This window comes from Trifolium pratense, linkage group LG6, assembly GCF_020283565.1.
Source record: "Trifolium pratense cultivar HEN17-A07 linkage group LG6, ARS_RC_1.1, whole genome shotgun sequence".
NCBI classification, from domain to species: domain Eukaryota; kingdom Viridiplantae; phylum Streptophyta; class Magnoliopsida; order Fabales; family Fabaceae; genus Trifolium; species Trifolium pratense.
The window spans coordinates 3,467,436-3,478,452 of NC_060064.1; the positions used below are offsets into that span (position 1 = coordinate 3,467,436).

Genomic DNA, 11,017 nt, shown 5'->3' on the forward strand with positions numbered 1-11,017 from the left:
ATTTGAATACATTACATGATATAAAAATGCATGTCATAAAATTCTTTAAAAAATACATACTACAGTACTATTTAATTTTTTTGTTATTTTGCTTTTTTATGTGTCCAAATGTGTCTCCATAAGAATTATTTTTGTAACACTTTTTAAATATTTTAAATAGTAATTTTTTGTAAAAAAAATTTAAAATCTGTGAGGTCAACACGTTGGACATTTAAATATTTCACTTTTTAAATAAATTATCTCTTTAAATGGAATGCTTAAAGAGTGTCATTTAAATATTGTGTTTTTGTTGATTTACTTATAAATTGAATTTTACATGATTATCTCTGAATTGGTAATTAGATGAGTAAATTCTCCAATCAATGCATTGATAACTAGATGACTAAGTTTAACAAAGTAAAAAAAAAAAAAATATGCTGTTTATAATTTCTTGAGTTTCTCTTTCAATTAATCTGTTATTGAACCTCGTCAAAATTAACGCTTTCTACATTTTAACCCCATAAAAAAAATTAAAACTCCGTTGCGGTCACCCCAATATGTTAGTCTACCTCCGCAACTAGAAACAAACAATGCAACACATTTGATATGATTCATAAGCTTTTGAATTTGACTTTAGTCTTGCCAGTAGCAATTGCAAGTGTGTATCGTGTTTTTCAGCTATGAAGTTTGTGAAGAGTCAGTTATGTAACAAAACGAGTTATCGGTAGTTAAATGATTGTCTTGTAATTTTTATAGAAAGAGATGTTCTAAGAACAATTAACAAAGATGTTATTTTAGCTCATTTTCAAAAAATGAATGATAGACGATTTTCATCGTAAATATATTGCATTAAACAATATCATTTCTTATTTTCAATATAATAAAGTTTATGATTTTTTTATATTTGGCCACACCATTATTAAATGTCAGGATCCACCCTGACTCAAGTGTATACAAGAGAATCATACTGTATGTTTTAAGTCTCAACATATACATATTTATTCAACAATGAATTATTTTAGCGTAAACACGATGTCGCCGCTCTCTTGCATAAATGATCCAAAGGATCAAAGACAACATGACACCAACAGATGCTACGACTAATCCGTCATAAATCGATCGACTGTTATTGCGCAGACCGGGACAATATTTGTTGCTTACATCTGTGAATGTTTCTCGAACAAAAGTGCAGTCTTGTAGCTCAACCAAGAAAGGAACATAATGATATAAGGCATAGCTTACATTCACTGCAGCTTCCATTTGTGAAGCAATAGCCGGGGTCATCCGACCAGGCGTCTTACAAAATCCTGCCGGAGACAACTCACATGTATAACTCTTCCAAACCTCAGTAGCATTGTCTAGTGCAACCTCCCCTGAACCACATGTCCGAATTGTGAGGTCGGGGTTATACGGATTACAAAGAACAGGCATGAGGGGGCCTGATTGATTGTAATACACAGGTTGTCCAGCTTGAGCCGGAACATTTTTATTTGCAACATCGGTAATGACTTTATCAACCAACATAACTAGTTGTCTCGTCACATCCCTGCTTTGTATAACGGTTTGTTGGGCAGTTGCAGTATCCACACATGGAAGAATTTCATCTAAGGCTGTATGTGCAGTAGGGTTCTGAACCCACTCATCCATGGCAACACAAGTATCTGCAACGACATTGTGAAGAAAAAGAAATACACCACAAAGTATAAATGTGCCCGCGACAAGAAACCATCCGAAAAATATCAAAAAGTATACAAGACCTTGTAGCCCAAATATCAAAAATAAGAATCCAAGAAAAGAAACAAAGAGCATGACAGCAGCAATAATAACCAGAGCTAATCTCATTCCATCTAAGCCATCTTGTATATGCTCCGCATTTTCATGAGCCTTGGTGGAAAGTTCGACGGCAGAAGACTTAATCTTGATTTTTATGGTATCTATGTTCTTTTGAACATCATCGGGCAAAACTATAGCATCTACTCCAATATTCTTGGCTGCATCAAGATAATTTGACACATTCCTGAGGTTTTCGGCGGTGAAGTCAGCTTGACTGACAACATATTTCAGTGTTTTTGAGGTGCTTTCATGAAACTTCCCTTGAGCATTGTAAAGTACAATGCATCCAGCTATTGCTGCAGAGGTGAAGAGAATGAGGAAGATCAACGACAAACTATAGGCCAAACGTGAATATCCACGAGGCTCTCTACGACAACAGCAGTAACATAAACATATGAAGCACAAAGTAAGCCCAAAAATCACAAACCATATTGCAGCAACAATAAATAATGGAACTGCAGTAAAAACTACAGAGGCTATGTAATGTTGATTGCTGATATTCCAACCACCATTGTAAATGTTGTAATGATCAAGAGGGTCCTTTCTTGTTGTCTGTTCTTGAGCCAATATTAAAGACGTGTTTGGCAAAACAACATCTTCCGCCATAGATCTTCTCGTTTTCCATGGTAACACTTCGTCGTGGTTTCTCTCACCATCAACCTCAACACCATCTGGAACATGTAAGGAATGTAAATGAAGAGTTTTTGAATTGGTGGAGAGAAAGAAAAGGGAGAGAGAAAAAAGAAGGAAGAGAAAAGAAGAGTTTGATGTGAAGTATGACATAATTGGAGTTTTGTTTTTGTTTATGAATGTGATGTGATTGGGTTTTATAAAATGGTATTTAGGTTTGTATTTTTTCTTGCAGTTACTCTAGAGTTTTTGGTTTTAAATAGATGAACAAAGGAAGAAAATGGTTTTTGGTTTTACACTTCAAAAAACAACAAGACATTTAGTTGGATCGATCTATCTCTTTATTTTATCTAAACTACAGCTAAAAAATTCAATATTTAACTATGTTTAAAAACTATATACCTAATTTTGTCCCAAAAACAAGTACCAACCTAAAACAATAAAAAGTATATATGGTTTTAGTTTTTCTATTTTAGCTTGCTCCTGTAATCAGTCTCACCATTTCAAAACACAATTTTGGTTTTTCCATCAAATTTTTGGACTCAATTTGACATTTTTAAATAATGTGACACAAGATTTGATGATGAACACCCAACTATATTAATGAATGACGCATTATTAGTTACATAATAACAAATTAAAAAAAATTATTTCCAAACCAAAAAAAAATATCCACTCAAAAAAGATAATTCCATAAAGAGTTGCAATGACTATACCTTCATGAATAATATTTGGATTAAATATATTTTGGGTCTCTATAAATATATCAAATTTCTTTTAGTTCTTATAAAAAATTTCAACAAGTTTTGGTCCCTCAAATATTTTCTATCATGATTTTTAGTTCATATTTTTCAGTCAACTCGTGTATGTCATTCGAAACTTAAAATTTATTTTCCACAGTCATGTTTAGTACGTTATAGGAGTCTCTCTTGCAGAGTTTTTTTTAATAAGGCATGAATTAAATATAAGTTTTTTAGTTTTTTGTGCTTAAAAATTAATAAATAATTAGTCTTATGTTAAAAAGTTATAAATTTTGTATTAGAGGTTCTTATAATATTATAAACATCAATAAAAAATCATTTTAAAATATGAAAGTACAAAAGAGTTGATTAAAAAGCATAAATCAAATTTGTAGCAAAAAATATTTGATCAGTGACCACTGACCATAAGTTGTTGAAATTTTTTATAGGAACTAAAAACAAAATTCGAGATATTTATAGGGACTAAAAATTTATCTAACCCATAATATTTTGACGGATCGCAAAATATTCATAAATCAATAAAAGACCAATACCTTTTTTTTTTCTTTCTCTCTTTGTAGAAGAGATTCTTATAATATTATTAAGGCTTAATTAGTTTATTGGTCCCTTAAAGACATTTTAGGTTTCACAATGGTCCCTTAAAGAAAAAAAGGCCTGGATTGATCCCTTAAAGACACATCTGTTTCTGACATTGGTCATTTCCGTCAATTTTTTACAAAAAAACATTAGTTTTAGTTGACTGAATTCTTCTAAGATTAAATGTTAGTTTTAAACGACACTTAAATAGTAACAAAAAATTCTTCTAAGATGACAATTAAAAAGGAACGGGGAGTATATTGATGAGATGAAAAATTAATTGTGTTTATATTTATTTATTTTTACAATAAAATGTATTTATATTTTTTAACTTTAATAATTTAAACTTTCGTATTACTTTTTTTTTTTGTTGTATTTTTATTAATTTATTGAGAAGATTCTTGTCTCTTAATAATGGCAATGGCCGCTTACACGAGCCAATAGATTATAGAAAAATAATCACCACAAGTAAACTCTTCTCTTTACACCATTTAACTTTCTATATAAACAAGCATTGGAACTAAATTCTTACATTGCAAATTACAAATACAAATAAGAAAGCAAAAATAATAACAAGAAAAAAAAATGGTTTTCACTGAGAAGCAGGAGGCATTGGTGAATGGTTCATGGGAATCTTTCAAACAAAATCTTCCTCAATATAGTGTTTTGTTCTACACTTTGTAAGATTTCTCTAAAAGTGTTTTAGTTTTGTGTCTTCCTTATTTGTTTGATTATTTGGTTTAATTAAAAACTAAAAATGAATGGGATAAACTAACAAGAATATTTTGTATTGCTTTGATTAAATTCAAATAGTGTATTGGAGAAAGCACCTGCTGCAAAGGATCTGTTCTCTTTTTTAAAGGACACACCCAGTGTACAATATAGTCCAAAACTTCATGCTCATGCTGAAAAAGTTTTTGGATTGGTGAGTGCAATCTAACATCAATTAATTTCCTTTTCATATATTCTTAACATAATTATTTTGTCATAAGATATGCATTTTTTTTTGCTCTAATTTATTACTAGAAAATAATTACACATGAAACAAAAGGTAAACGGACAATAAGATATGCATTTATAAAAATTTAAATTATAGGTGCGAGACTCGGCTGTCCAACTCCGAGCAAAAGGAGAGGTAGTCTTGGGAGATGCTACATTGGGTGCAGTTCATGTTCAGAAGGGAGTTGCTGGTCCACATTTTGTGGTATGATAATATGATAAAATATTTTTGTTGTATTCATTCTCAAAATGTAAAATAATAAATTTGTATTACATTTTTCTATTATACTTATACTTATGTATGAAAATAAATATTTTTAATATACATTTACCTAGAGTGAAACTGCTAATTATTTTTAATTTTTATATATGTTGTTTTAAAGGTGGTCAAAGAAGCATTGCTGAAAACAATAAAGGAAGTTGCTGGAGACAAATGGAGCGAGGAATTGAGCACTGCTTGGGAAGTAGCTTATGATGAATTAGCAACAGCAATTAAGAAAGCAATGAATTGAAATTAGAATCTATATTATAAATAAGATTTAAAATAAAATGTATCACTATAACTTGTTAAACAAGTTTCTATAATAAATACTATTATTCAACAAAATCAGTTAATAATGTTTGTATTCACGTTTGTGAATTTCTAGATCAAACCCCATACTCAAACCAAAATTCAAAGGTGAACACTTTGGCACATGTTTTATTTGGATATGTACCAATACACCGCTGTTGTGGATAATTATAATAGATTCACAAATATTGTTTAATATAAAAAAATTAACAAACATTTGCCCACCTCAGTGATGTACCGACACACATTACCGAAGAGTTCACCAAATTCAAAAGGGACCAGTCTCACCATCTCTCAACCTCACCAACACCCTTCAAGCATACTATGTGATTCTTGGAGGACCACCATGTATTCATTTGGAAAAGCCTCCAAATTCTTTTTCTTATAATGAAATGAAAAGCCTCCAAATTCAGTTGGCTACGGTCAATACTTCAAAATCACTGAGTTTGGACACACGATTATATCAATCAATATATCATCGTATATTGATGCCCATGTTCGTTTTATAAATATTTAGATTTCTCTAGTACTGATGTCAGAAACCAAGCCGACATGAATTCTAATATCTATGATTCAAACGTAAATACTCAATAATAACAGTAATAAAACAAGAACGCACCATTTGAGTACAAAGCAAAGAGTACACTTGGCGCCCACTTTCATATCAACACTTGAACAAAATATACCCAAAAACCAAACAAAATCATCCCATTCAGCCAATGGAATTCAGCCTTCAACACGACAACAAAAATTGCATGCCAGCTTGCTGTACTTGAAATCTAAACTCAAATTGGATACCATGAAATGTTTAAAGCAAAAATGCAATTCCTTATGTTCAATCCAGTTTAACTATGGTTTTTGCAAGCCATCTCAAATGCGCTTGATTTTCAAGGCCACAGTCAAGCAGAATTAGGGGAAGAGTTTTTGACCTCCACCCTTTCGCCAAACACCTCGCACGGGCAGCCCAACTCCAGAATCATTCTGATTGCCATCTAAACTGTCTGTTCCAGGACCAGATGCAGTCTGTGAGTTTTCAAGATCTAGAAGGGCCGAAGCAGAACCATCACCAAGGCGCACTCTGAGAAACTTCGAAGCTTTCTTGCGTTGCTTGTTCCCACCACCCCCATCCTCTTTATTTTGATGATTAGATAAACTGTCATTTGACGTTTCAGTTTGCCCACCAAGCTTCACCTTATTTTGACTGCTAGAGTTTGTACCGATCTGATGCTCGATTTTAAATTTACCTTTGTCTGTGCGATAAGCACCCTTTGATAGCACCTCCAACTTCTCTTCTGAAGGTTTATAATTTGACTGTAGTTGATGTACAGTGTTTAAAAAGCTATCTGCTAACCTCTCGGTGGAGTTACTCCGCCTAACCTCTAATGACTTACCTTTACCTTTCTTGTCGACATTATTGTCCTTACGCTGGGTGCTAGCACTGCCATAAACCCTGTCATTTTCTAGAAAAGCATTTCTATGCAAACCAGCATTGTAAGATTCCACAAGTTCTTTCTGCTTCCGCGGATCCGGGCATAGTCTTGCCAACTCAGGTACAAGTTCAAACAAGCCAAACTGCTGCACATAATCCACATATGTATCAGTATCTATTGTGCCTTGGCGATATTGAGCAGATATGTCTTTAAATATTGTGTATCTATCTTCATCAAAATCAAGCGCACTGCGAATTTTCTCAACCAAGGACTTGTTGGCAGACTGAACACTTTCCACATTCAATGGAGGCTGGCTACTGATAGGTAACTTGCTCCCTTGTGCAGCAGAAACTGGAGGAAAATCAGAAATTGAAACTCCAACAGGGTTGTTCTCAACGAGGTTTGGAGCTGATGCGGAATGAACGATTCTACCATTAGCAGTTCTCTGTGCAGCTTGAATAGTATTAGCATAACTTGATGGTGGAATTACGTTGTTGATTACTGTCTTTGTCTGGACAGAATTCTGAGACCCTCCAAGAGCACGATTTTTTGACTTTTTAGATTGCGAAGGAGTACTTGATGGTTGTACAGGTCCACGGCCTGGTACAGACCAGGCATTTCCAGAATTAATAACAGATATATTTTTGTTCCCATGCCGACGTAAACGTGCTGCCAAGGTATTGCTTGATGAACCTTCAAACTCATGTTTGGACCCTTGCTTGCCATTGCTGGAAGTTACAGGAAGTGGAGGAAAGGAAGAACCTGCCAAAGGTTTAGAGCTGTGCCCTAAGGCCTGATTGCTTGATGAACCTTCAAACTCATGTTTGGACCCTTGCTTGCCATTGCTGGAAGTTACGGGAAGTGGAGGAAAGGAAGAATCTGCCAAAGGTTTAGAGCTGTGCCCTACGGCCTGACGGTATCTTGAAGTTGATTCAGAACCTGCCGTAGCTAATGATTCAAATGGATTGATGATGGAATCAATATCTGCATCCCTGTCATCATAAGAAATTTGCCCATTACTTGAAGCTGGCTCACGATATGTTTGCTCAGCATTAGCAGTCTCCAAACTGGCTTCAATGGCCATGTAAAGTTGATTTTCAGAATGATCACGACGAAACGTACGGCCTCTTCCACGACGTTGATCCTGTTCATTATTGTGTCTATATCGAAAACTAGTCGGTATCTGTAAGGAAACAATGAAGAGTAACTTCTGTAAGGTACTGAGAAGGAGCTTGGAAATAAATATTTGTCTGTGGATACTGGCAATACCAACAGACAGACATGAGAAGTGATTTCGAGAAGAAAATATTGTGATTGTACATGCCTGAAGAGCAGCATTACGCTTTGACCGTGACATACGCCCTCCATGTTCCATAGCATTATGTCTCTATGTCATAAAACAAGGAAAAAGAGGTTCAACAATGAAAGAATAACCCACAGCAATAACACATCTGATATTGTTACAGTAAGATAAAAATAGTCAGCATCCAAATGAACAGGCACTAGGAATCATCAAGCAGGTAAATGTACTACACACAAGACACCTTCCAACAAACCATTAACAAAAAAGATGAAGAAACAGGAAAAGATCACGTTCTGAAGTAATTAGTCACCTTCATCTCTGATTCAGATTGAAAAACAATAAATTTCTTGGCAAGGCAAGCCTCATCTTCACATAAGAAATGCTGTTGTCGGAAATGGATCTGCATCAGAGGACATTTGCCCATAAAAATACTATCCGGTCAAATAACATGAAACGTCTAGCAAAGCCTTACTTTCAGATGAGAAGAAGTAAAAGAAGCTGACGAATATATCTTACCTCTAGGTCATCGTAATTCTTATAGTATTCATACTGTCCTGGATGCTGCCTGCAATTAAAGCACAGATATATAATAATGAACATTACACTTCTAAAAGTTCAGACCAAAACAAAGATATGCCTATTAAGCACGTGATTAATTAGTTTAATTGTTACCTTTGGCATATATGACAAGTATAATGTTCTGTAGACATGTGTGTGTACAGTTCATTGTCCCCATAAAATGGGGTTCTGCAAAATTCACACATAGGATGCCCCATAAAACCACCTCTGTCACTCTCACTTCCATCCACCTCGGAATCACCAGTGCTTATGTGTTGATTCAACTGGGCTCTAGTATACAGTTTTTGCTCACATATAAATACCTATGTCATAGAAATAATGGTATAAAGAATAAATCAATTAAAAAAGGATTACAAAAACCGTCGTTACAAAAAACATGGAACGCAAAAGATAAATATTTCACCTTCCTTCCCTCCAAACACAAACTGCACATATGCAACTTATGACGGTGGAATAAATGACCCTTCAGCTGCCCTATATTCCTAAACCTTTCTCGCCGCCTTGGACCATCATTTGGTTGGTCCTCCATCTTGTCACACTCACTGCATGAAAGTCTGCACATAGCCTTGGTCATCTTGTAATGGTCCACATCATCAAAAAATCCATTGGTATCCTCATGATACCAATATGGTCCAACCTTGCCTTCCTTTACCTCAGACGGCAGGGATGAAAAATCTATCACCCTTGTATAATCTCCTAGAGCCTGGGAGTATGCAGCAAAATTGAATATTAACCACATCAAAAGATAGCTACAAAAGATCTATATAAATTTTAAAAAAAAAACGATCCCTAATGTCAAAGTTTTTCTCAAACAAAACAAGCTTAAAAGCCGTAATCTTGAGTTAAAACTATGAATTTCCTAGCAAAGAAAGTTTGCATTTTGCAAACGGCTTTGTTCACCAAGTTTGATTATGTATTTTCTAATCAAATAAGTTCACGAGTCACGAATGAATTAGGATTAATCTAGTTTAGAAACAGAAAGATGCAAACAATTCAATGACAAACATGTTATCCTGGATGCATTACTCACAAACTATTGGTAAAGTAAAATAAGCAAAGCAAATATTTAACTTCAAATAACATATCTAAACTTCATTACATCAGTTCAATAACAAAATCCCATAAAACACACATGCTAAATGCAACTTCTTCATCTTCTTCTTGAAATATCCGTGCTCGGAATATTCACAATATGCTAGAAATTAGGAATAAATCATATCATTACATGCATATACAGCTCATGACAGTTGCAAACTAAAGTTACATAATGGATACTATAAGACGATCATCACAGTGAAAACAAACATAAACGCAGAAATCAGATTTTGGGCCCGTTTGGATTAGCTTATTTTTGAGCTTATGCAAAACAGCTTATGCAAATAAGTAAGCTTTCATGTATTATTATAAGCTTTTTAAGGTAGTTTATGAGAAAACAGTTTATAAAGATACCATTTTTGTTTTTTGAGTCTTATAAAGATACAATTTTTGTTAGTGAAAACTTAAAAGTTGACATAAAAGTTTATTTATTTGCATAAGTTACTTTCATAAGTTTAAAAATAAGCTGAATCCAAATGGGTCCTAAGTGATTAAATTCAAAGCACAAAAATCAGCAAAATAGACTCATGAACTCAACAATTTGATCAAATCGACAAGAACTATTGGGCAATAATTAGGGATACCTTTGTAACAAAGATGAGATTGCATTCGGTCTTACAGATACAACAACGGCGATCATCGCAAATGAAACGGAGACGAGCGACACAAGTGGAACAAACTTCACGGTGGGAACAAGGTCCGTAAGCAACCCATTCCAATGGCTCGGCGCAAACAGCACAACAATCATCCATGTCTTCTTGTTGAACCCTAATTTGAGTGGCGAAATCAATAAACGATGATGTTAGATTAGATTGCAATAAAAGGGAAAAGAGAAAGAGAAATTGTGTAATTTTAGGGTTTGATATTGAATTTGGGAATTGTATGAATTGAATGAATGAATACTGAACTGTGAATATATGAAAGACGTTGGATGGATCGGAAGATTATGAAACGGCGCCGGGAGATTGGAAGTTCAGAGACGTGGAGCCGAAGGGTTGGAATTGGAATTATTATTATGCGAATAATAATAACAATTGGAATTTCAGATAAAAAAAATAAGGGGTTTTCTAACATAGACCCTAGTTAGGTCTAAGTTAGCAAGGTGCACCTTTTTAATTGGACCAAAATACTCATTTTTTTAATTTTTGAAAGAATAGAGCAACAGGGGCATTTCTGTAATTTTACCAACCATATACACGCGCCCCACCTTCCGAAACCATTAATAGACGCGGATCCAGTGTCGCGCGCGTACCGCAGGACC

At 34.2% G+C, this 11,017-nt stretch overlaps 3 protein-coding genes across 3 annotated transcripts; 1 reads left to right on the forward strand and 2 right to left on the reverse strand.

Annotated features, from left to right (window-relative positions):
* Positions 1–922: 922 nt before the first annotated feature.
* On the reverse strand, positions 923–2,639 carry LOC123891067. The gene has a single exon (XM_045940855.1). It carries the CDS (start codon positions 2,593–2,595, stop codon positions 982–984), a length of 1,614 nt encoding a protein of 537 aa, XP_045796811.1. The 5' UTR covers positions 2,596–2,639; the 3' UTR covers positions 923–981.
* Positions 2,640–4,300: 1,661 nt separating this feature from the next.
* On the forward strand, positions 4,301–5,388 carry LOC123891069 (leghemoglobin-1-like). Its single transcript, XM_045940857.1, has 4 exons — positions 4,301–4,459; positions 4,593–4,704; positions 4,876–4,983; positions 5,162–5,388. The coding sequence occupies exons 1-4, from the start codon at positions 4,365–4,367 to the stop codon at positions 5,288–5,290; spliced, it is 444 nt and encodes a 147-aa protein (XP_045796813.1). The 5' UTR covers positions 4,301–4,364; the 3' UTR covers positions 5,291–5,388.
* On the reverse strand, positions 5,161–10,804 carry LOC123891068. The gene is made up of 8 exons (XM_045940856.1): positions 10,665–10,804; positions 10,341–10,524; positions 9,065–9,364; positions 8,755–8,963; positions 8,599–8,647; positions 8,393–8,482; positions 8,104–8,166; positions 5,161–7,962 (listed from the first exon to the last, which is right to left on the reverse strand). Exons 2-8 carry the CDS (start codon positions 10,506–10,508, stop codon positions 6,259–6,261), a joined length of 2,583 nt encoding a protein of 860 aa, XP_045796812.1. The 5' UTR covers positions 10,509–10,524; positions 10,665–10,804; the 3' UTR covers positions 5,161–6,258.
* Between the last annotated feature and the right edge of the window lie 213 nt (positions 10,805–11,017).